Raw genomic sequence first — 25,086 nt, 5'->3', positions numbered from 1 at the left:
GATCGACGGCGATACCTGTCGTCTATCCACAAGCCCGAAGGCTCCATGCGTTCCGATGGAGTCTGCATCATCTGCACGGCGATGGAAGTGGACGCAACGCTTACGGGAAGAAGGACAAGAAGGAGCAGTGTGAGCTAGCAGAAAGAGAAGTCATTGATTCCCACTCAGTCGGAGAGTGAGGTGAGTTGGGCCAGAGTGCTCCTCGGTTTGCGAGCTTTGCAGCGAGCTAACGATCGCTTGTTGCTCGCACTCGAACATATCCTACCTCACCATCTTTCTCCCCCTCCTTCCTGCCGCTCAGCTCCCCTACGGAACAACAGCGCATATCTTTTTGACCGCACTGCGTTTAGCAAATCCCCTTTCCTTTAGGCTCCAAAGCACTTCAGGCGCTTTATAGAGAGCCCGGAATCCGCACGTTCCGTCGAGGACGAGCTTTTGGAAGGAGCGCACTGAGAAGGAGGTAGACGGGTGCTGAGATGGAGTACACTCGACGAAATCGCCGAAGCCCGGAGTCGACTGAGGAATAGATTCATTCCATATCGCAAAGCTACCTCTTCCACGCCATCCGTACTGTGTCAGCAATACACGCCGGCAGAGAACGGAAGCCTGTCGAGGGCGGAGCCGCTTGACCGAGCGACTTGGACACAACAACTCGAAACAGATTGACTGCGCTGCACGCTGCAGTCGGGATATGCACATGCAAACGCCGTCGACGATGGAGGCCCAAGCCGAGATTCTCGGTGCAACGAGGATTGGAGGTGTCGATCCAATGGTTCCAAGTCTGCGTCTAGCTCTTCACCTCCAGTCTTCGCGTTGGCGCCTCATCCCATTGAAGCAGCTTCGCCTCGCCTCACCTGTCGTCCTCAGCACGGAATCCCAGGAAGGCATCGTGACAAGCCATCGCTTCCGACTGTGCACAGCACCCGAAACTCACTCATGGCCAGCGTAAACGGCACAATCCTGCACTCTTAAGTCTTGCGCCGGTCAGCCATTGGCCATGACTGACGAGTATGCTCAAAAACGTCCCGGTCTCGACGGAGACGACAGGAGGGAAAACCATGACCGATACGCAACCTTACGACCAGGGGGCCCAAGAACACAGGTCAAATGCAGCCACTGTGGACCATTGGATGCTGCATGTAAATCGCGGTCAGACCTCAACCACCACCATGAACACCTCCCAACGTATCGACGAGCATGACCGATGACGGCATTGTCCGGACACACGAGAGCGAAGGCAGAATTCTAGGAGACTACCAAGGAGATTGGCTCGGCTGATTCTCAAAGCATCCCACGACTCGGTCCAGGACCCTTATCACGCACCACACCAGCCCTCAGCAGACCAAAGCCAACACGGCGCGACTCAACCGGCGCAGCGAGGCCGCCAGGACGGTATTCGTGAGAACACCGATGTGAGCAGACGACCGTCGTTCGTGTCCATCAGGATTTCCAGCCGGATGACCGGGCAATCTCCGGGAGCCTACGTCAGCATCTGGGCTCGTGTGGGTGTCGTGCAGCGCGGGAGGGAAGACATGGGTAGGCTTTGTTGGGTGGTGCCAGGGCTTAGCTGCTGGTCCAACTCATCCTGTTGGAGTGCGGTGCCGGCGATTCTGCGGGGCGGAGAGAGCAATGCGAGCAGAGATGTCGGCGGTGTGTGGCTGCGAGGCGTCGGCGGCGGAGTGGGCGGACTCCGTTAAGGCGAGAGGAAGGAGCCGATGGGATATCGTCTTGGACTTGGGACGACGCAAGATGGTGGAAAGCAAAGTGGGCTGGATGTTGAGAGGACGGAGATGAAAATTCGGCGTTGACGATCGAAGGGGCAGGCAAATGATTCGATGCGTTGATTCGCAGAGAAGTGCCTGCTGTCGACCACGTTTCTCCGCCGCATATAATCCTCCGGTTTTATCGCTATTGTCCACTACCCTGTCTCTCAGGGGAACTCCAACACAGCAAGCATTCCAACACGGTAGCATCGGCGCCTTGGTCAAACTCGAAATGACACGCAAGGATTGACTCGCCGCTTGGGATACCTCTTTTACAACCCGCTCGCCTTGCTTCTCTCTTGTGCAGCCCGCTCGCCTTGCTTCCACTCCTGCAACCCGCTCGCCTTGCTCGAAAAGTGTGCTGGACTGCAGCCAGTACGCTTTTCAGGGTCGACGTGCGATGGCGGGACGAGTAGGAGTGGCGAAGCGGCGTTGACGAGGCCTCACATCAGGGCATCAGCTGTCGTGGAGCCAAGGGAAGCCCTCGACCGCGCCACTCGATGTGGCCCAGTTTGCCGCAATCGAAAGACGCTGCCCTGCAAATTCAGGCTGCAGAAGCAGTTCGATCTGTTCGAGATGTGTCCGGAGCATCTGGCAAAGCAGGCCGAGCTGGATCAACGGGGTATCACAGTTTCGCCATGTTCAACTCCCTGAGTGCCTTCAAAACTATCGACATGATCCGTTCGCCCACGCCGCCTCGCTGCCGTCGATTCCAGCCACGCACGCCGTGCTTTCTTCTCTCCGTCATACAGACGTCGTCCAATCTGAAGCTCAGCTCTCTGTCTGAAGCTCAGCTCTCTGTTCAACACTCTCTGGAATGCACATCTACACTTCCACCCCGAGTTTTTCGCCTCAGCCGCTCGGATCTTTAACAGCAACAGTCTGAGTATGCTCACTACTTCACAATGCAGCAGCCGCTCTCTCCCGGTGCTCTGCCTAAAGACCTCGAGAAACTCACAACCAGAGCAAGTACCATCCACCTCGGAGCCCGATCTTCATCGGAGCCCGATCTTCATCGAAGCCCAATCTTCATACCTACACCTTCGACTTGCGTTACAGCTCCGATGACTTTCCCCGAGATCGCCTTCCGACTCCCAAAAACGACCCATCCGATGCAAGAGCAACGATCCCAGCACCGCACTCCAACTTCGGACTCGCATCCACCAAACTTCCCTTGTACGACGCCAATTGCATCTTGACCAATTCCATCTTGACCGACGGAACTCCCCGCGAGCGAGTCGCATGTTCCCCGCAAGAGAATGCCAGAACTCGTAGCACCATCTTCTATCTAACAGAAGCCCGCAAAGGCCCTGCGGAGAAGCTAAGTTGCTTCGAGCGGACGGAGCTCCCAGCAAAATCCAAAATGCGACTAGATCACGACAAGAAGTTGGGATCCGGAGCAATTGAAGAAGCCGCAAAGCACATGACGTGGGTACACGACATAAGCTTGACTGCTTGGATCGAAGTAGATGGAGCTTTGATCGAAGTATATACAGTACTCTACTCGATCGCCTGCCCACTCACACGCCTCAATGTATCGAACAATGGTCTGCAACTGTACCCGTCAGCTCACGTTGCGGGTGGGTGACAAGTTCCAACCCGACAACCGTCTCTACATCTCTGCGGGTCAAGACAGCGTGCTGGTACCACAAACCATACAGCGCATGCAACAACCCTCGCCCTCGAGCTTCCGCGTTAAAGCTGATACTACAGAGAGTCGACTCCTTGAACCAACATTCGATCGTTTTAGGCAGCCCGTGAGGAAGAGGATCGCCGCGGTCTATTTCAATAAAATCTGTCCGGACAAACAACGCCGCTTCCCATACTCTACCGTCAAGAGACAATGTACTTCTGATCGAACAGGGATCCCAATTTGGTGGCTATCGACTAATGTATGCCGCTTTACTGAACTGGCGGAACTCCATCTTGATGGTTTGTTGACCCTCCTACATCACATTACAAATTCTGACTGATCTTGAACAGAGACCGAGGCCTTGTGTCTCCATCTGCTACGCCTGCGCCCAGGCCCAAAAGACTTCCAAGCTTAGAAGGATACATCTATTCAGCACAACGAAACCTATATCGGGAAAGGTTGGACGGCGTATCTGAGAGGTTTACTCGGGGAAGAAACATTCGCCAGTCTGCCGTATAGCTGGAGGGAAATCTAACCGAGCCTGGATGAACTGTTCGAGCTCGCGAGCCGGGAGGAAGACGCTTACCAACGGAAAAGAGGCGAGCGTAACAACATTGGGCAGCTCCCAGGCATAGAAGTAATGGCAGTCAGGAGTTCTCATGAGGATACAGAGTGCCCGAGCACCACCTCACTCATTTCGGACTGTCTTCCGGGGCCATAAAGACGAAGAGTTGACTCCGTGTCTAGAGTCAATGGAAGTATAAAGCAGCGACAACGGCATTCAATCGCACAAGACTCCTGTGAAGCAACTAAACCACCGATCTCCCGCAATCCAAAACAACCGTCCACCCAACCAATGCGAGACGATGCTATCAACAACGAGTTCTGCCATGTCAACTTCCGCTCCTCAAGAGCATGTGGGGAACAACAACCACGATCCGACGGAGCTATACATCACCGATATTCATCTTGGAATTGTTTCGAGCACCATCAGCCGCACTCGGAGGAGACCACCTGGAATGAGGTTGACATGGTAAGGAACAGCCAGACTTCCTTGCCGTCCATCCCTAGCAATATCGAGCCGTCCCATCTATTCCCTGGACACGACATTCCAACGACTTCTTACGAGCATCGGTGGAATCCCTGGCCAATCTTTACAACAACCTGGGACTTGGATGTCAACCTCATCGGTGGACCATGGGTCGCACCGAGCATGCTTGCAATACCAGATCTATTCGGCTGGTCATCCGATGGCAGTCATTTTGACCACGTCCAGTATGAGTTCCTGGACCCTTCCCTACCACCGCAGTTTGACCCAAACGCTCCCGCTTATTGGTCGGTGGATCGGTTTGAGAATCTCTACGTCAGTGGCAGGAGAGGATCATCTCATCACTGGGTCAGTTTCGGGCATTGCTCCACCGCCAACGCTGAGCGCACAGCTGTGGCTGCACGACGCCGTCGACCAACTACGGTACGGCCAACATCCTCGCCGGTTGTTCCGGTGCCAATCTCTTCCCTCCTCGACTTCTCCCTCGTTCCGCTCTGCCTCCACCTCACGCGGCTTCGACGATCACTTCTAGGACGAGATCGCAGCTGAACGATTCGGCAAATGGCAAGCTCGCGCTCACCGTCGCTGACCGTGTCGCCTGCTGCGTTTCCCCCAACGAGACAACCTCTTCTGACGCCACGAATGCCGAGAACAGTACTACTGAAACTGGAGAGAGAAATCCAGTCAGAACTGCTTCGGAACTGCTTCGGACAGATGGATGGAAGAGGAGGACCATCTGGCGAGGGGACGGACGCGGTACACAAGCATGTCTTGGCGGAGTCACGGTCTATCGCAGCAGTACCAGACCCACAGTGTATCGACGGTGCCGACATACTATCTGCTGCGCGATGCCAGCTCCATCGGCGGACGACGAAGCGAGACAAGGTGTCCTTCCAAACTGTGGGTGACAACGAGCCCAAGCTAAGAAGGAAGGGAAGGAACAAAAAAGCCGCACGCACTCATCACCACGGTCAAGACCAAGAAGGTCACGAAGCTGATTGCTCCCCCTAGCCGGCACCGCATCACCACACTTCACTATTTTCCTCGGCAAGGAGCTGGAGCAAGGCAAACTCCTCGCGGCCAAGGACATGGCGAGAGAGGCGCGAACCCGCATCGCAGACATCAGGACACTATACCACTTCCATTTTCAAACACGTTGATATCGAAGAAAGAGGACCTCCAGCTTCTTAGCAACCTCGACTTCCCTCCATTACACTGCTCCTCGAAGAGAGCTTACCTCGTTCGGCCACATTTCCTCCAACGGTTCGATCGACCTCCCACGCCAGACCAGATAGCCACGCTCCAGCTCGCTTGCCAAAATCCGCCAAACATCTTCCTCGAGCATATCCTCTGTGACGACCCGGTAGCATCAGAGACCCCTGGATACAATCCGATTCAACCGAGCAACGTGTCAATCCGGCCAATCGGTCAGGATCGTTTCCCCATCCTTCACTTCGCAGCCATCGAACCACATATCCGTCGCTCGATCCTAAGGAGTCGCCCGTCCCCAACATCCTTCGTCCGCCACTCTGAAGCCCACTCGCATACACGAGCCATCGAGCCATACGTACCCATGCCCCGTCACACGCGGACCACGGGAGCGCTATATCCGGCACTGCTAGTCCAGCTAATGAACCCCTCGGGGCGCGAAATAGGCTTATGGAACTGCCGACGCAAACGCCCGACGTATCGGTCCACCACCTTCGAGGCTCCGCCCTCTCGAGTGCCTCCGCGGTTGTCACGATGTCTTGCGGCTTCACCCTTTTGTGTAGCAGTGGGGCGTGAACACCATCCTATTCGATCCACAGCCGTCGTCAGTACCAATTTGTGGCTGACGACCAAGGCTGGGACCAGAGGGAGGAAGATGTGATTGAACAACACATCTCGCACCAGGATAGCGGATGGATGAGACGACGAACAGCTCACCGGATGGGATGATGGAGAAGAAGATGAGCAATCTACAAGTCATGCTTGAGAGGAAAGGTCGTAAGGAAAGTCTTGTCTTTTGCATTCATTCATTTATTCATTCATTCATTCCTTTATTCATTCATTCATTCGTTCATTCATTCATTCATTCATTTATTCATTTAGCTCATAACGGTCCCTTGCTCTTTGGCTCTTTCCTCCCGGGAAGCCATAACATACTTAACAAGGTAAGCTGTGGGTTCGTGGAAAGGGAGAAAAGGAGAAGACCGCAATCACGCCGAACTTGCAACAAGTAGGCTCGGAGCTGCAACACGTCCCATCTCGCCCGCTGCATCTCGTACGGTGGATTCACCGCCCTCCTTAATGTTGAACCGCTTGCATGGGGAGTGGAAGGGTAAGAGGAAGGGTCGGAGGAAGTGATCTACTTGATGAAAGTTACCATCAGACAGGACGGAGCTGAAGAAAGCGGTTGGAATGGTGGAGGTCGAGGTCGGCTTCTTCTTCTTCTGGATGATGGAGGTGGCGGGCGGCATGGTGGAGGTGGGCTTCTTCGAGATAGTAACGAGGCTCTTCTGCTGGACGAGGGCGAGGTTTTGGGTTGGCATGGTCTTCTGGGTGGACGCGGGGTTGTTCTGCACGGGAGCCGTCTTCTGCGTGGCGAGGATCCTCTGCATAGGGACAGTCTTCTGCTTGGCGGTGATGGTCAACTGGACCGGCACGAACTTCTCGTTGGCCTCCTGAATGATCTTCCGCCTAGAAGCCCCCTTCTCGACCGCGACAATCTTCAGCACCTTTTTCGCGGGCACCATCTTCTTCACCTGCTTCCCCAAAATCTCCGCCGCAGTCCTAACCAACACCTTGCCCGACTTCCACTTCCTCTTTACAATCGTCCTCGGACTCAGGTGTTCCATCCCCTTGGGTGATTTGGGATCAGTCTTCCCAGCACCAACTCGTACTCGACATTAATCCAAAATTCGGTATAGGCAGCCTCCTACATCACCCTGTCAGCCTCCACACCATCCCGACATGTAGGGACCAGGGAAGGAATAGGCTTACCCAAACACTACTCCAACTCGCTTCGCGGATTTTGGAGGGGTAGACCTTCGATTCGATCATCTCCGGGGAGAGGTGTTTGTTAGTGATCCAGCGAGTGGTCCAGGAGTTTCTTCCCCAACCTCTCAAACAGAACGGGGCCGAAGACATCGTGGAAGGGAAGGGATGACATACTCGATCATCTCCTTGGAGCCTTGGGGAAGGCAGTGAGCGGAGACTTGCTTCTTCGCACACTACGCGAGAGCTAGGCGAGCCTAGGTGGAGGAGAAGCGGAAGTTTTTCGTAGATCTGTGTGTAGTGTGTCAGACGCAGGGGTGGGAGGATTGAGCATGGGAGGGGGGAAGAGTACATACACGGCACATGTTAGGGTTGTTGTTTTCCGATTCGATGTCGGCGATGGACGCGACTTCCGAGGAAATGTGTTGCTCGGAGGAGGACGAGGAGGATCTTTCGTTGAAGATGAGGGTGAAGCGGTCGTTGTCGGCGAAGGAGGAGAAGTGGTCGTTGTCGTGCTCGAAGGTGGAGAATTGGCCGTCGTCCCAGTTCGCAATGGCGGAGTGAAGGTCTGGTGGTTGAGGGTATGGTTCTCGGAGCTGAAATGGGGATAGTATTGAGATTTTGTAGGGAGGAGAGAAGAATGGAAGAAGAGAGAGCAGGTCGTCGGGAAGCATGGATTTGCTCATCATGGAGGTCAGTCGTTGCGATGGAGAAGAATAGGTGCTGTAGGGAGAGACATTGCGGTTGCTGTTGCGTTCAGCGTCACGAATGGCGGTCATGTTGCTGGAGGCGGCGAGCGGAGGCGCAATGGCAGTGCGGGTGGTGGAGTTGGTCGGCATGGTGAAATCGGTGGTGAAGTTATGGCCGTAGTGAAATGCAAAGGTGATGTCGAGATCCAAAGGTTATATCAGTCGAAGTGCATGCTGAACCAACTAGAAACGATGAACATGCTCAGACTGTCGTTGTCATCCTCAATCGCACCCGAAACATTTCTGTTGATACACAACACCAAGCCGACACGCTGACTTCTCCTGCCGACGAGCTTCTGTAGTCCAAACAAAGCCTGGCGTGCTTTCCCACCTCGTTTATCATTGCCTCCGAGTCTGTACTTCTATTTGATCTGCGCTGGAGAATGGGCACGGAATGTCTCGTCGCTGAAGAAGTGAAGTTGCCACTCCGTGAAGCAGCGCTATCCGGGAGCTGGACTGGAATATTGGCCGATGAAGATCTTGTCATACCCATCGAGGCCATTCGAACTTCCTTCGCCGCTTCCGACGACTTCTTCTCTATTATCTTGGCATCCTCGCGGGATTCCGCATTGGAGGCGGATCCATCATCCGGCTAGTCACAAGGCCGCCTCCGCCGACGTGGCTGGGTTGCGGGCTGAGATGTGGGCTGAATTGCGAGTCCAACAAGCGAGACGACCAGAACGGTGATGGCCATTTCCGTCGTTGCGGCGGTCATGTCGACGAGATCTACCGGATTTCTGGAAGACATTCTTCTGATCTTCGGTCAACGGCAACTCTTCCGCAGGCTTCTCTCTCCGGGCGTTGCGACTTTTGCGCGAGCGTCTCGATACTGGGAGTTTGCGCACCGGCTGCTCGTCCTCCTCCTCCAGACTGTCGGTCGATCCAGCGTGTTTGTGCTGAGGCGGTGCTGTGCTGTGTCAGATCGTGCGTGATGTCGGATGATAGTGCGGAGGCTTCTCGGTAGTTCATGATCTCGTGGATTGGTGGGAGGTTTGGTGGGGCCTTCGGCCGAATGCTAGTGCTGGCGTCGGAAAGGCAAAACCGTTCGCAGTCGCAGTCGGAGTAGATGCATTCGAAGCAGAATTAGTCAACGCAATGGATGCGACATGGGCGAATCGTCGATGGCGCATTCTGCGTCCTTGCTCGGCGTCCGGGGATTATCCCGTGGCTCTCGGTGAGGATGTTTTCCACGAGCTCTCCTGGGTCGGGGAGGATCTGGTAGATTGCATCAGAATGGTCACAGCGGGAGTCGTTGGTCTGCTAGATGCGGACCTACCTGTCACGCCTGGCAGCGTGCCATTCCGACGCTAGTGATGCAGCAATACTTGCATCTCAGGATGTGCTCCCGGATATCAAGCTCCTCTCCTCCTCAGCTCTGGTCCGAACCTGATGCCTCTTGACAATATTGTCAGCACTAATACCGAGGACATGCCGCCGGAGGAGGGAGACATATAATAGAGGATATCCAGGAGACATGATAGAGGATATCCAGGACTCCGCAACCAGTCTGGCGACCGTCGCAGCGGTTGATGGAACGTCTCCCAAGACCCCATACAATGACACACCATTCAAGACCCCGCCGCCGCCGGGTTGACCTCCACGACATTTGAACCCCGGAGCAACGTAATCCGCGTGATGGTAGCGGTCGTGACTGGACTTCCGTCCGCAGCTCAAGCTCGTGTAGACCGCCAGTGGTGTCGGGCCTTGATGGCGTGATTTTCCTGACATGGACGCTTCCGCTCGATCGATGTGGTGTGGATTGTAGAAGAGCACGCCGTCGGCACATTTTCTCCTCGATCCCTTGACGAAGGAGGTCAAGGTACTCGTTGCGATTCGAATCGGACGTTGAGTCTTAAGTAGCACGATCTAATCGGTCGGACGGACGGACGGTCGGTCGAACTGGCCGTGCCGTGCCGTGCAAGTCGTAGTCAGGTATTCTTGGAACTTCCTCAAAGCCGGAGGAGTGAGGAGTCGGACAATCTGTGGACTTGAATAGCAACGATGACGCTGTTTTGGAACCTGTTCGATAGCGATAGAATCGACGAGAGAAAGGAATCTGCGGCCGGAAAAACGATGTGGACGCCTCTTATTCTACTGCCGACCGACCCATCGGATAGTTTCTCTCATTCTGCGGAGTCAATAGCCCATATTGCAGGAGAGAGCCCTGTGACGTGTTAGCTTTTGCTGTTCTGCTGGCGTTATGAAAATATGTATGTACAAATATGCTCAAGCGATGGTACCTTGATGGGCAGGAGCTCGTCGAAGGTTATCTTGAGTTGTTGATTGTAGTCTTGAGATCCGATACGGTTGGATCATGCCGCGCCAGTGAGGCGATCGAACAAGGCTTTTCGTTGCCGGCAGCTTCTCTCTATGTCCCACAAGTAGAACACTTTCTCTCCTTTTCGATGTGAGCTTGTCGGTTTTGAAGGTGTTGTGTTGCTCATCGACACAGGCTGTCGCCGCCAGCTTCGGTCAACTGCGCGTAGGTGGATGGGTAAAGACAGGTGCACCAATGAGCGCCGGTGAAGATTTTTACCAGACGGGTATTGCTTCAATCCGATCGTGCTACTCGGATCTCGCCATAATATATCTGTGCTCCGCTCTCGGCTCAAGTCCAACTTTTCCAAGCTGCCAACATCGTACATCCAGCTCCTCAACCGACCCTCATCTCGTCTGATTTTGCTCTTGTTCTGTCCTTCCTCCGTACTGGCCAAACCTCGCTTCCGTTGACCTGCGCGAGTGCAAGCCGGGTTGCTGCTAGGCATAGGGCTTCGCCTTTGAAACCTCCTCGACCGCGCTGGAGTGCTCGTCCACCTCCCATCCATGCTAATCCGCAGTAGGTTTCCGGCTGAACGTAAAGTCGTCTTGGGTCGGCGGCTTCGCAGCTCGGTCTCCAGAGATGTTACGGTCCACCAATTTCCTCCTCGCGCCAGTCCGAAGTATCAAAGGCGCCACATCTCCAGCCGGCTTTAGTGGAGACTGTGCGAGTATCGACGATCTTCTCATCTCCGTCTTTGACGTGCTGTCCCTCCTCTTCCTTCTCGTCTCCAAGTTGGCATCCGGAAGCAAATCGTCGTCTATAACTCCTCGCTCTTGAACCCGAAGTGTGCGACGGGTGGTGGAGCGACAGCCCGATTGTGTGTATATTCTCGGTGTCCATGGCTCGCTCTGATCCGACGGCCTGATAGTACGTATACTCTCGTTGTCTAATGTTTGTCGCGGAAATGTCTTGTCATTTGCGTTTCGCGCATGAGAGGTGGTCGTTCAGTGATATTGATGATGGCGGGCGACTTGGGCCCAAGATCCGTTCCTCGTCGCCAACTTCCCGCTCGAACCTGGAGGCAGCCGATGAACATGGCAGTAGCAGTGGCAGTGGTATTGGCATTGGCAGTCGGTGGCATTGGCAGTCAGTGGCATTGGATGGTGGTCGTGGTCGGCGCCCTTCCATTCCTCCTCGGCTAGAATAGCAAGCCCCCATCAAATCCGCCTAAAATTTCATCCAAGGAAGCTGGATCGTGTCCTGTATATCCATGTAGGCGGATTCACTCGTTTTCTCGTTTTCTCAAAACCTCATTTAATGTTGACAACGCTTACTAAGCGCTCGCAAGGTCTACCTAGGTTGCTCGCAACATCGTTGTTCTTCTTCCTTCTAACCCTCACCACCCTCACGACCCTCACCCTCGCCGCCCTCGCCGCCCTCGCCGCCCTCGCCGACCATGCCACGCCCTCGTATCGATATCGACCACCTCCGAGAAGAAATCGAGCTCCTTCTGAGGGTCTCCGAGTAGACACAGGACGCCGTTATCTAATAGCTTAAGGACGAGAAGGGTGTGCCTATCGGTCCACGAACGTTTCGAGAGAAGCTCTAAGCATAGGGAGTGTCTATACAACCGAAGATCCCTTAAGACGATAGATACAGAGCACTGCTATACGTAAGGATTAAAGAGCTGTTTTGGCGGTAGGATATTAAGGACGCCGACCTCTTACGATGCTTAAAGAAGGACGGTTTTGAACTATTATTAAGGCAGTTGCGAGAGCATCGGAAGCGGCTAGGCTTGTATCGAAGGGTTCTAAGGGACGAGCAGCTAGCATACGATAAGGTTATACAGATAGTGTTAGAGGGGACGATTGCGGGTAGTGCACTAGACGACTTTGGATATAAACGATTAGCAAGGCACCTGCGGAAGGAATTCAATATTATTGGAAGGTCTGTATATACGCTCGCAAGCTAGATGCGTCCGCTCGTAGGCTAGATTCGTCCGCTCGTAAACTGCAATTTACGCTGCTTCTTGCTCGTAAACTCCTTCGCCTGGCTCGCACGCTAACGCCTTCTGCTCGCAGGGATCGCATATCTACTATCGCGTATACGCTTAACCCTGTAGGTTATGATGCACGCTAAAGGGGTGCTCGTAAGGGAGTCCTTCGGAGTCGTCCAAAGGCTAAGGGTCCTAATCATATATGGTCGGTAGATGCCTACTGCAAGTTCGAGACCTTTAGCATCTGCTTTTACGCCTATATCGATGTATTTATACGGAAGATTATATAGATCTACGTAGGCACTATAGCCAAGACGGTCTTCTTAGTTTCTAAGTAGTATTTGGATACAGTCCGAGAACTTGGCTTTACGCTATAGGTAGGCTCGCAACCGGTTATGCTATGCTCGCAGCTCTGCTAACTCCATTTATACGCAGATTATGCGGGCGGATTATGGCGTGGAGACTCCTATAATAGCTGATATACACCTCTTCTGCCGTGAACTTTAGGAGGGTTAGAGCATTAAGTTTAGCGATAGCTTCTGGTATACAACGAGCAAGGGCAATCAAACTATCGAGCGCTTCTAGGGTCTTAGTGCAGCTACAGGATGGAACCGATAGCGTAATCTCTTCTACCGGTATTGCGATAAGGAGCTCTATAGCGAGGATAGCAGGGCTAACCGTGTAGCATTCCTTGCTGTCTACGTTCCAATCCTCCGGTTCACAGTCGAGCTATTTATTAACAGCTACAACAACTACGCTATTCGGAAGCAGACGGAGGCTGAGGGTTACTTAAAGGGTATTCTAGCTAAGAACTACGACTACCCTCCTAATAGCGTAGAGGATCGCGGAATACACCTTAACACAGAGCATCCGCGTATCTAGCGGATGGCGGATCAGCATGCTTAATTCGGTTAGTATCCCCTACGCACGAGCGGCTACGAGCGGTTGCGAGACGACTAGGGTTAAGGAGCGGTGTAGGGATTGCAAGCTTGCAGGCTAGCTTCTCGCCCTGCTAGCGTTACGAGCGTTTTACGAGTAGTAGCGAGCGCTAACTATTTACAGATCTTGTTGCATACCTTCCTCCGCCGACTCTACTATAGGCTTCCGAGATGCTAGTAGCTAGTAGCTATCCGGCGACGCTAGATAATCGCGAGCTAGACGCTAACGAGGATAAGATCCATATAGATGCATATATCTACCTCCGCGATGCTGCTGCTCGTTATCTTGCCGCTAGCAATAACCTCGCAGAGTTTCAGACCCCTCCGAAGGGCGCTAAGCTATAGCCGCGTAACCGCACAAGGGACTTCTTCCGTACTAATAGCTTTGCATTCGACTAAACGATATACAAGGCTATGCCCTCCTACCCTTCCTCTTCCTCTTGCTTACTACTGTCCCTTGTGTATACAGCGCTCTCATAGCTACCCCTTAGTTCTACCGCAATCCTACGGCTCCACCCTACACCTCTCATGCTTCCCTCGGCGATAAGAACTGTAGCTTCTACGGCTGCCCTCTACCCTCACAAGCTCCGGCGAGCGACGACGACGAGCCTACGAGCGACCACGAGCGCCAGCCTACCCCTCCTAGCTCTAGTGCACGCGAGGGCTTTTACATTCCGCAGAGCCGTGCTAACACAGAGATAAAGAAGGACGCTAAGCCGAAGGCTCGCAAGACCCCTAACGCTGCCGCCAACTTATTAAAGGAGGCTAAGAAGGCTAAGCGTGTCAGGGAGCTGTTAGCTAATGCCAAGAGTGCGAACAGGGCCAGCCCTAAGAAGAAGGACGATAAGGTCGTAGCATTGCCGGTCTTTACTGTTAAGTGCACTATCGACACTATCGACATAGAAGATCCAAGCGATAACGACGAGGACGTAGTGCCCAGCTATTCCGGTCGCCGTAACGAGTACACATAGTCAGCCTAAGGCACTGTTGCTACTATGGACAAGGCTCTTAAGGACGCTGTTGCGGAGAAACGTGGCAATGTCTTCCTACAGTATCTCTTAAACGAGAGCATAACTGCGAGGAAGCAGCTACAGAAGCCCTACTACGACATCCACCTTACGAAGGAGTATAGCAAGGGCCAGCCTATTAAGCTCGGTAATACTAATCTCGCTATAGCGGACACCACGCTTAGGATAATGCAGCTGTTCAAGCCGAAGACAGGCCTTAAGACTCCTACCGCGAACGTCCGGATTACTTATGTTATCTACGTTAAGCCTAACGAGCATAGCGATCTCAAGCCTAGCTCTAAGAACGCCGACGACGGCGGCTGGATGTATTGGCACCTTGAACGCTCTGTAAAGAAGGACGGCGGGCCTACATTTAAGTATGTAATTAGCTACAGAGTGCATAACGATAGCACTGTCCTGCACCCTAACGGGCGTATATTTAAGGACAAGGACGGCGTTATTTACCATCCGTTTATATAGACTAACAGCTACACCAGCGTCGACGGCAGGGAGATCCTCGTAGGCAAGAGTCACCTGCTCGTAAGCTAGCTCGCACCGGAGGCTCGCTACCTTGCAATAGCCACAGCAGGTCCGTCCGGCAGCAACATCAAGGCGCTCGCAGATCAGTCTGCAGGGCTCGCAAGCCGTTCTCGTGTAGCTCGCACTGCCCTTAGCTCCTCGCAGGATCCGGAGCGCTCCAGCCCTCTGCCTTAGCAGCAACGCTCCAGCTCTAAACGCCCTGCCAGCCGCGACCTCTAATTATCGCCGGTAAGCCAGCCTAACGACTACATTCTGCTCGACCCTAACACGGACAGCTTAGACGATATAGTAAGGGCTAAGGAAGCCACCGCGAACCGAGCCAAGGAGAACAGTGCATCTTCGACGATTTCCTCCGTAGCAGCCAGTGCGCCAGCGCTAGCGATCCGTTCGGACTCGACGATGCCAACGCCTCAGTTAAAGTCGAAGGCGAAGGAGCCTAGCAGTGCTGCTACTAGTGCTGCTACTACTGCTGCTACTACTGCTGCTACTACTGCCGCTACTACTGTTAATTAAGGGGGTTTGGAGATGCTGGAGGAGGTCGCCGAGCCGGTCGTTCAGCAGCAGAAGATAAAGAAGAAGAAGAAGAAGGTTAACGAGCCGGTGGCTGTTAGCACTAGACGGAGCGAGCGGACTATTAAGCTTACCGAGAAGGGCAGGGCTAACCAGAAGGACTGATATACACGAATCTAATGAATACACGCTACCGACGACTCGCTCGTTGCGTGCTCGCGGACTAAACGGACTGGCTCGCAGCTGGAAGGAGCAATAAACGTGTATCTCATATCTTAATAGCTTAATATCTTAATTCTCTTCCTTAAAAACGGCTCGCGGCGTGCTCGCAGGCCAAAACGGCTGGCTCGTAAGCGTAAAAACGAGGGATTTAAGGAGATATATAGCAACCAACGCATTCATTTGGGTATTAACGTGCAGGCTCGCAAGGCTCGCAGAGAGCTCGCAGGCTAAATCGATCTATCTATTAATCTATTACGCCTAGTCTGCCGAACTTCTCGTTAATAGCACGCTAATACTGCAACACCGACTGCTTAATCTTAGCAATAGCAGCCTTTAACTTGCTCCGCACGTTATTAACCTTATCTATAATCTCCTTAATTAGCTCCTCCTTTAGCTGACCTTTTATACCCTTCAAACCGCCAATCTTATACTTCAAACCGCCAATCTTACGCTTCAAATCCGACACCTCCGACTCTAACGTAGCGATCTTGTCCTACGCCTTATTCATCTCACCTCGCATGCTGCTAACTGCCTCCTTTAATATAGACTTCTTTTCTACCGGCTCCTCCTTAATCTTTACCTACTCTCTAGCAAAATACGGAGGCTTGCCCTTGTAGTAGTAGTAAGCGTAGGCAGCGAGAGTCTTAGAAGTCTTGTAGTCGAGTCCGCGATCCTCGCACTAGCCGCACTTAGTAACCGCCGGAATGCCTGTTATTTATTATTAGCCTGCGAGCCTTACTAAGAGCCGTGCGAGCTACATTACCTTCGTCCGTCTCTATAACTCTACGTACATAATCGTATCTTATAAGCATCTGACGTCCGCTCTTCTTAGTGTTTTTATTGCTGCTCTATACTCTAACGAAGGCATCGTTCTATTAGAGGTCGGAGATGTACTAGAAGTCTTTAGAGGTAGCCGTAGTAGGCTTGTCGTAGACGAGAAGGTCGGCAGGCAGCTAAGGAGCAGGAGCGATAGCTATAGTAGATATAGTCGCTAGCTTATCGTCGTTGTCGTCGGAGAGAGAGAGTCCGCGTAGGCGATTAGGGTCGCGAGCCTCACCAAGTTCCGTATTAAGTGGTATCCAACTAGCCATTTTCACGTACGCGCGAGGGTGCGATATTACGAGCAGTATGTATTGTGTAACGAGCGAGCTACGAGCGCGCGCGGTGGAGTAGTAGAAGTAGTAGTGTTAATAAGAGGTTTAAGAGTCGAAGAAAATGACACTTATCTGAGTGACCAAACGGCGAATTGGCGCGCGCACTTACATCTAATTGTCGATATTGCTGGTGGAGTGACTCTACTGCTGTATAGGTGACAATACAAGCAATTGACGACAATAGTGGTAGTGGTAGTGAGGAAGTGATGTTAGAAACGAGTGAATCCGCCGACTTGGACATATAGGACACGATCGCTGCCCTGATCATCCGGCACACATCATCTGGATATATGCACATTCATCAACCACGCTCGATACAATACCCATCACCATGACACCGACGAGTCTTGGAAGTGTCCTCACGTCAAACTCTGCACCGACCGGGTCTCTGACCAGTCTCTTCACCACCATCCCGCGCTTACGGTCTATCCTCGTGGCCCACAACATCAGCTATCCACCCATTCATCCTCAGGCAAAAGCAACAGATGGTTGAGCTGTTCAATCCGACCGTCCCGTCACAAGTGCGCAAGATCCGAGCATCAAACGCAAGAGTGAAGCGCACGTACTGAGGAGTCGAAGACATCGCAACGGCATGGTGAGAGGGCAACGGTGCACGCGATGAGGAGTCGGACGAGGACGTCACAATGGGATCAGAGGACACTGGTGCAGGCGATAAAGAGTTCGACGAGGACATTCCACCTTCGCCAGCGACTATCCGCAGCCAGGTCTCGAACTGCCCTGAAGAGCCCAAGAAGAATGGAGAAGGACGTCTTCAATTGATTCTCATCAGACCAGCTGCCATCATTAACAGTAGCATACTATCCAAGCGCGAGCTCCGTAGCGTCGCCGACCGGGACGATGGCGAACACGAGGATGACAACCTCTCCGCCTTCGGTTCCAGAGCTGAGGGAACGAACGAGGAAGGTCAGGGCGGGAAGAGGGCATACGTCGGTCGTCAAGGGGGGTAGACTGAGTGCGGCGAGACATTGGGAGACGGCATTCGTCGGTCGTCAAGGGACGGTGGATTGAGAGTGCGGCGAGACCGCTGCTAGACCTGCTAGAATCGTCTGCCAGGCAAGAATGAGGGAAGGGTGGAAAGGACGGCGGGAGATAGAGGAAAACTCCCACCAATTTGTAAAAGAATTCCATCCTCCATACATTGGTGTGGGAATAACCGAGAGTGATTGGTCCGAACTGACCGTACCTCCCACCCTTTCCTTTGCGACCCTTCAAGCATCGATCGGTCAATCGAAATCATCGGCCGCATCTCTTGTTGAACCCATCGCAGTTCTCCGAAGCAGAGTCCTAGGTCCGAACTCACGGGATCCATTCGCGGCTTCAACTACGAAGGTGACCAGTACAAACAATCGACACGTACGATTCGGCAAGGAGTAGGTGCTTGCATATTGTGGCTGTCAACGCGCTCGAGCAGATTCTTAATGTCACGATGGTTGACGAATGTGCCTGTTCGACAACACCTCAACAAGAATCAAGCAAGAGATCAAGGCATCAACTAGTTCTGACCGAAACTTGGCTTCCGAGACGACGCGTCTTCCACCCTTGCACCCTCTATAACGCCCATCCGCGAGATCTGGATTCTGTACCGTTCCGCTCGTGCACCAGCCGCGACTGAACCCTAGATTATGTATCGGAAGGCGTATATCGACTGGACAGCGCAAGAGGCCGAAGTGGATATAAGTCGGGCCCTGGCAGAAAATTCCCCCCCTCGGACACATTGGGCGGACAATCGCCTGATTCGATGCCATGTTGTCGGATGGAAAGCTTAGAGCATAACGAGACGCCACAAAGACTAAAGACGAAAATAACGTTAGTCCTAATGTGGAGAGGACGCGGATGTAATGTCGAGATCAATGGCGCTAGGGCTCGACCGTACGCCGCTGATGAGAACCAACGATACCCACACGCTTTACGCATCAGCAGCGACCCGGGCATCATTCGGTCATCCGCGTCAACTATATATTTGGCTCGATCGCGTTTGCATACTTCGACCCGCGCTCTCGGACGAGACGGGACATGACACTTCCGTCGACGAACTCAGTTTGCTCAGACGTCTCAACCTGCCACCTGGGAGCATTGCTCTTGGTATTGGTATGCCTGCCGGTATGTTAAGACATGCGCTATGTAACGGGTCGCAGTCGCCGCTCCTACGCATCTCTCCTCCTCCTACCCTGCCCGTGTTTCATGCTGCCCACCTTACTCCCCATTCCAGCCCTGTCTACATCTCCATCTCCGTCCTGTTTGACACCTTTCCGTGTCGCGACGTTTTGCCTCTCTACTGTGGTAATCTTGAAGCATGGAAGTCTCGCGATTAGTAGCTTTGCTGCTGGTTGTCGAGCGGCGGCTCCATCTATGCTATATGGCTAATGCCGCCAGGCCTTTCTTCAAGTCCAAACTTCAGATCTCCTCTACTGCTTCACCTCCTCTCCTCGACATAACTTTAAAATCGTCGTAGCAGTCTATTATTTACAACACAGTCTTTCCTGCCTTGTCTCGTTATACTTCTCTTCTCATTCATACACGCTCGCATACCTTCTCTATTAGCACACGGTCTCTTAACCTACCTCGATTAACCCAGATAGTCTCTTAGACATTCCAGCACCGCGATATCCTCGTCTAACAGCCACTGATCTCGGCTACGTTTCGCTCATCAACGCTAGAGACCAAGGTATACACAACCCGACCTCGATTACTTTAATAAACCTCCCTAACTATTAACAGCGATTACCACCGCTTAAGCTCTAATCCCATTAATAGGTCCTCCACCTATGCTCAACGTTTCTCTAGAAGCCGTTTACTACTACTACGGCAAAGAGCTCGGCGTAACAGAGGCCCTCAACCTTACTAAAGCCAACTGCTGTCCCGTCGAACACGCCGTAAAAAGCCTTAAACCCTTTTGCAGCTTCCCTATCGGCGTGATCCGCACTCGACGTATCGCCTACTAACTCGAGGATTTGCACTTCTACAAATCTTAGCTCGACACATCTCCCTCTAGCCTACCCGGCGCTCTACTCTCTATTAAACGCGTCGCCTGCCTCATCGCAAAAGCTAGCTTTTGCTCCAAGCATGACGCCGAAACGTGTCCCTCGGCGCTGAACCTTCGCTGCGACTCCATCTTCCGCCGCGCCCGCGCGTGTCCCCTCTTCGACGACTGCAGCACGGTTAGCAAGGACTACGACTTTGCGAGCGTCGCACGGCGCCTAAAAGCGTTCGAGCCGCAGAAGCCGCCGCGGCCATCGAAGCGCACTCGTAGCAGGACGCCGAGGACGTCTGATGTAGTGGGGAAAGATGAGAGGGAGCAGGAGGAGGAAGACCAGCAACTATCTCCCAAGCGTATTCGTTGCCAGCAAAACTTTCCTCTAACCGACCTTGACGCTCTACAAGAAACGAATCTCTTCTGCACCGCTACGCAAACGGATATCAAGCAACCACTTTTCAGGCCTATCGGTCGCTAGCAGAAATCCTCTTTCGTTGATCCCTTCTTGCAAACTCTTCTCTGGCCATCTCCGACCTCCAAAACCGCCACACCGCACGACAATGTGCCCGGTGGAGAGCGCGACGCCGCGCAAGACTACAATGCCGGTGGCAAAGCCGACGCCGCTCTAAGACTTGGATGCCGCCGCCGCACCGCCCTCCGAATCGACCCTGTCAAACATCTCACCCTCTCTTCTTTTCTATACCGAACTGTTCTACTCACGTTATCGGTCCGACGGCCGAATCGGCGGCAGAGTCTTCGTCCGCGCAGAAGTTCCTCCGCGTCGCTGCTGCTCGTGTCGAGGCTCCGTCGACGCCGGTGCTTAGCGACGGGACAGATGAGATAGGTGAGGATACGGGGATGCAGTAGGCGGCGTCGATTTGGGATACAGTACACCCGTCGGAGAAGGTCGAGGAGGAGGAGGAGGAGGAGGAGGAGGAGCAGACAACTACCGTAGAGGAGGATTGCGAGAAGTGGTATCAGCAGTATGTGGAGACTAGAACATCGTCGTAAAAGGATATTCGAGAAGGAAGCATAGTTCTGGGCAGGGCTAGATGTAGGCGGACGGCTTTTCAGCAACTTAGGGGAGGATATTGGTAGAGATCGGTCGATGGGACGGTTCATCAGATTGGTCTGGACTTTGTAATATGTCATCTCATATTAGTAACGATAGTGGTCTTTATATTGCTATCAATGCATCCTCCATACAAGTCAGCCTCAGCTTCGCAACTTTGAAATGACGGTTTATGATTCATGAACTACTTTGGAGGTTAGTAGTAGCAACTTTGATGACTCCATCGATCAGTCTACATCCAATCTCTTTCACCCAAAACCTCTTCAACCACAAATGGAGAGCGCACAAGCACCCATCTTAAGCCATCATGCCATTTCCATCATCTTTTCCGCCCTTGCCTCCCCTCGCAGGAAACTCCCACCCACCATCCGCCGTATTCGCCCCGTCCTCCCACGTCTCTCCTTTCCACAACACGCCTCCGTCGTCGGCTGAATCGCGCACCCCGACGCCGGCGAACAGCAGGTTTTGTTCCAGCGAGTGGCGGGCGCGTGAGATTTGCATGGTCGAGTAAGGGCCAGAGCCGTTCCGGTGCCAGCTAGCGGCGCCGAGGGTGAGGTGGGTCCAGATATGGTGGAAGAGGAGTCGGCGGGCGGTGCAGCGGGATGAGCAAAGAAGGGAGAAGAGGGGGATGGTGGTGGTATTGGTGTTGGTAGGCTGCTGCTGTTGTTGCTGCTGGTCCGACGACTCGAGCGATCGCCTCCAGTTGCGTGCGGAGGAGTGGATAGCTCGCCGACTGAGGTATTTCTCCTTCATCGCCCGGTCGCGTTCCGCCACAGTTGACGACCAACGTTCCTCATATATTGCCGTCATGCTACAGTTTGCCAATTGCTCCTTCAGTCTCGAGATGCTATCCTTGATGACGGTGATGTTTTCCCTGTGCTCTTACGTTGCAGGCGATAAAGTATTCGAGAGTAAGGACAAGAACGTGAAAAAGCCGTACTCCTTTGGCGGCGGACGGCATTCGTTGCGATTTCGTACATCTCCGAATTGATGGTCCGGATCCGCGCCTGCGAGTCGAGGAGAATGACGGATAAGGCCGAGAGGTATAGATCGAGGACTTTGAGCTCAGAGGATAGTTTCTCTAGAACCTCTCAAGCTTGACGATCCCTGAACTGCGCACCGGTGGAGGAAGCTTCGCTGCGATCCAACCCAGGAATGGTTGATCTGCAGCTTTCGTCCGCTGCAGGTGTGTCCCCCACGAAACCATCGCCGTCGTGTTTCGCCAGTTGCGAGCGTCGATTCGCTGCAACCATGCCTCCATCTCTTTCAACTCTTTGCTCCATGAATTTCTCCTCTTTCCGCGGTGACTCGCTCTGATGTGGTATCGTCAAATCCACGTGTCCGGCTCGACAAGCTTCTCCGCGCCCTCCATCCCTCCTAGCCCTTCTAATCATTCCAGGGTGGTATCCCCAGCGGAGGTAGAATAGTCCACTCCATCCATTTTGACTGCACAGGCGTCGCTAGGTCGGATCTTCGGGGCAAAGGCTGACTCGGAGTCGCAACGCCGTCGATCGCAGAGTATAGCGGCGGAGACGACGCCGATAGCGAACATCAAACCAAGCGTAAACCATCTCTTCGAATGTGGTTGCTGTCTCGTTGGGGCAAGTCGAGAAAGGGAGGCTGTGTCTCTTCCCAGGCACCTCAACTCGGAGAGGATGGAGCGGGAGTCCCAGGCGGAGTGTGTTCAGAGGTGCTCGCGGTTGAGGATATGCTGGAGGATGACGAAGGCGAATAGGTCGCATCGCTGTCGTATAATGATTGCCGGACCATGGCTAAAGGGTCTTCCACGTCCTCTTTGGATGAAGCACAGTGCAAGTCTGCCTCTCCTCTGCCATCATCTCGCAGCGCCTCATCGGCTTTCCTCGGAATCTTGTGATCGTCTGACAAATCTTTCAGATTGTCCACGACGGTGTGGCAGTAGCTGTCCACCTGTTCCAAGCTACGTTTCGTATCTGGATCGTTGGAATGTCGTGGCAAGACATCCGCAGCGAGTGAAGGTGCGGGATCGACGTAGATGTTCGAGAAGGGGGTGGAGATCGACGCCGAGGCGGGTGGAGATGACGCATTGGCGGACGTCGCTTTGTCTGGGCTGGAAAGAGTGAATGTGACTGTGGTTTCGGATTGGTACAGAGAGCCTCGTGTGGTGGATGAACTGGAGGTGGTCGCTGGGCTGCTTGCGTCTATGTCCGATAGAGGGTCGGAAGTCTTGGCTGAAGCTGGCGAAGAGGCATTGTGGGTCGGAGAACGCTTGTACGAGCCCGGAGAAGACGAAGACGTTATTCTTTTGGGCTGGCCGAAAGGGCCAGTTGGGATCGTAGAGGACGCTAGTCTCGGGGAAGAGGGTGTCGCGGAGAGTCCCGAGTCTATCTTGCAATCGACGCGGCCGCTGGAGGAGGATTTGAAAGAAAGAACACGGTCGTTTACTGGCTCCGTAGGCGGTGCCTCAGAGCGTAAGTTGGTGGAGGTTTGATTCTTTATTTGTCGTCCGGCTTCGTCGACTGTCGTTTGGTCGAAACCCTCGGCGTTCTTCGTCCATAAACTAGCAGATGAGACCGGCGGAATAAGATGCAACGTTGCTTGTTGTCGTTGCAGTCGCAATTGCCGCTGAGATGGAATATCCTGTCTAGAGGATGGCTCCTGCCCGATCAGGTATGGTGTTTGTTCTGGCCTTGGGTTTCTCGAATAGTTCGAATAGTCTTGACCAGGTGGAGAACGTGGTCCAGGTCCATGACGTTCAAAGCCTTCGTCGAACGGTGGCTGTGGTCGTGGTCGTGTCGCAGTCGTGTCTGTGCTGTCCGGTGAGTGGAATTTAATGCTCGGTGCGTTGGTGCTTTTACCGGATCTTGCTGTGCTGTGACTCGGAAGTCGCGGATCGAACTGTGGGCCAGATGCTTGAACTGATGGTCTGGGGGCTTATCGTTACCTGGTCAATTGTTGGCTCACACGCTGACGCTCGTGAACTTGATGGGTTTCGCGGTCGATGTGTGCTGGTCTGGATCGTCTTGGTAGGCCGGTGGAATGGGTTGTCGGCACTGGAGGCACCAGGACATTCGCTTCTCGGGGTTGGTTGAGGGACGGATCCAAGGACGGATAAACGGTGTTGAAGAAGATGTATCCCTTAGGCTTGTTGTTTGCGTGGCGGTGGGCTATCTGCTGAGCCTGAAGCTGCTCGAGACGTCTGTCGATTGAGTCTGTAGTCGGTCTGTATATGTCACCGTTGGTCGGTCGGCTGTCTGTGTCGTCTGGACGTTCGTCCTGATGGTTCGATGAGGATCGATCTGTTGGAATCGTCTGTGAAAACTCTGCACTGCCGATGTTTGGCTTCAAGGTCTTTCTTGGGAGGAAGAGGGGGACTCAAAGTGGCTTCGCCGGGTCTGTGCGAGCCGCCTTTGGAGCGGTTCGATTTACCTACGTCGCTCGTCAGTGTCTAGTTGCTGTGAGCTGATCTGATAGTAAGCATCGATTGTACCATGACGGACGACTTACTTGCTTCCGGAATGACGAGCTTGGGATGATCTACTCGTCGCAGTAGCAGATGCGCTTGCTAGGCGCTTGTGGAAGAGACTGACGTCGGAAAGAAAGTGATGTTTGTCGGCCGGCGATACCACGGCAGATGGGAGGAGGTTGGAACGGGAGCAATACTGTTATCCGACGTATCCAGTACTATTACCGTCAGCAAAAATCTCCATTGCCCGGTAGAAACAATGCATCAGAATCAAAGCCACAGAGCTCCAGCTTCGCCCGCGCCAACATCCGAGATCCATTCCCTCGATCTCGATGGTCTCTTCACCTTGCACAACGGCGACCTCAAGCTCTCTACATTCTCCAACAACACAGAGTGGCTCCATCCTCGAAGTTATGCGATTAACCAAGGCAGAAGAGTTGCGGGAGCAAGACCGTCTCCAACTCATCTGGTTCAATCAAGACTTTCGCCGGCTTCAGGAGGAGTTTCACGGCCTCGAGGAGAAAAGACCCCAAGACTATGCCAAACACCGTCTCGCGGAGGATTGGTTGGTAAAGAGATTGCAGTGGGCGAGAGAAGAGCTCGGAATCAATGTCACGCAAAACGAGCCGTCACCACCACCACCACCACCTCCAGCTCTGGAGAACGACTCTCGTCAAAGACTGGCCTGCTATCCGTTGCACTGATCTGCTTCGGCTTCCTCTGAGTCTTTATCTACGGCGGGCGAGCATTGAACGAACTATCGCGCGAGCCAAGCTAC

The 25,086-nt window shown here is 53.4% G+C and overlaps 4 protein-coding genes across 4 annotated transcripts; 2 read left to right on the top strand and 2 right to left on the bottom strand.

Annotated features, from left to right (window-relative positions):
* Positions 1 to 6,642: 6,642 nt before the first annotated feature.
* On the bottom strand, positions 6,643 to 8,259 carry MYCGRDRAFT_98036 (uncharacterized protein; the record flags this gene model as incomplete). The annotated part of the gene is made up of 4 exons (XM_003846880.1): positions 6,643 to 6,791; positions 7,327 to 7,361; positions 7,598 to 7,656; positions 7,777 to 8,259. 4 exons carry the CDS (start codon positions 8,257 to 8,259, stop codon positions 6,643 to 6,645), a joined length of 726 nt encoding a protein of 241 aa, XP_003846928.1.
* A 9,181-nt stretch (positions 8,260 to 17,440) lies between these two features.
* MYCGRDRAFT_98035 (uncharacterized protein) lies at positions 17,441 to 17,764 on the top strand (the record flags this gene model as incomplete). The annotated part of the gene is made up of 1 exon (XM_003846917.1): positions 17,441 to 17,764. The coding sequence occupies one exon, from the start codon at positions 17,441 to 17,443 to the stop codon at positions 17,762 to 17,764; it is 324 nt and encodes a 107-aa protein (XP_003846965.1).
* An 891-nt stretch (positions 17,765 to 18,655) lies between these two features.
* Positions 18,656 to 19,759, top strand: MYCGRDRAFT_98034 (uncharacterized protein; the record flags this gene model as incomplete). The annotated part of the gene is made up of 3 exons (XM_003846918.1): positions 18,656 to 18,917; positions 19,438 to 19,482; positions 19,572 to 19,759. 3 exons carry the CDS (start codon positions 18,656 to 18,658, stop codon positions 19,757 to 19,759), a joined length of 495 nt encoding a protein of 164 aa, XP_003846966.1.
* Positions 19,760 to 21,160: 1,401 nt separating this feature from the next.
* Positions 21,161 to 24,627, bottom strand: MYCGRDRAFT_98033 (uncharacterized protein; the record flags this gene model as incomplete). Its single annotated transcript, XM_003846879.1, has 7 exons — positions 21,161 to 21,737; positions 21,842 to 21,920; positions 21,984 to 22,176; positions 22,631 to 22,952; positions 23,787 to 24,141; positions 24,350 to 24,379; positions 24,534 to 24,627. The coding sequence occupies 7 exons, from the start codon at positions 24,625 to 24,627 to the stop codon at positions 21,161 to 21,163; spliced, it is 1,650 nt and encodes a 549-aa protein (XP_003846927.1).
* Between the last annotated feature and the right edge of the window lie 459 nt (positions 24,628 to 25,086).

This window comes from Zymoseptoria tritici, chromosome 20 (assembly GCF_000219625.1).
Source record: "Zymoseptoria tritici IPO323 chromosome 20, whole genome shotgun sequence".
Taxonomy (NCBI): domain Eukaryota; kingdom Fungi; phylum Ascomycota; class Dothideomycetes; order Mycosphaerellales; family Mycosphaerellaceae; genus Zymoseptoria; species Zymoseptoria tritici.
The sequence above is the reverse complement of the archived record's forward strand: the minus strand, read 5'-3'. Positions and strand labels throughout refer to the sequence as shown.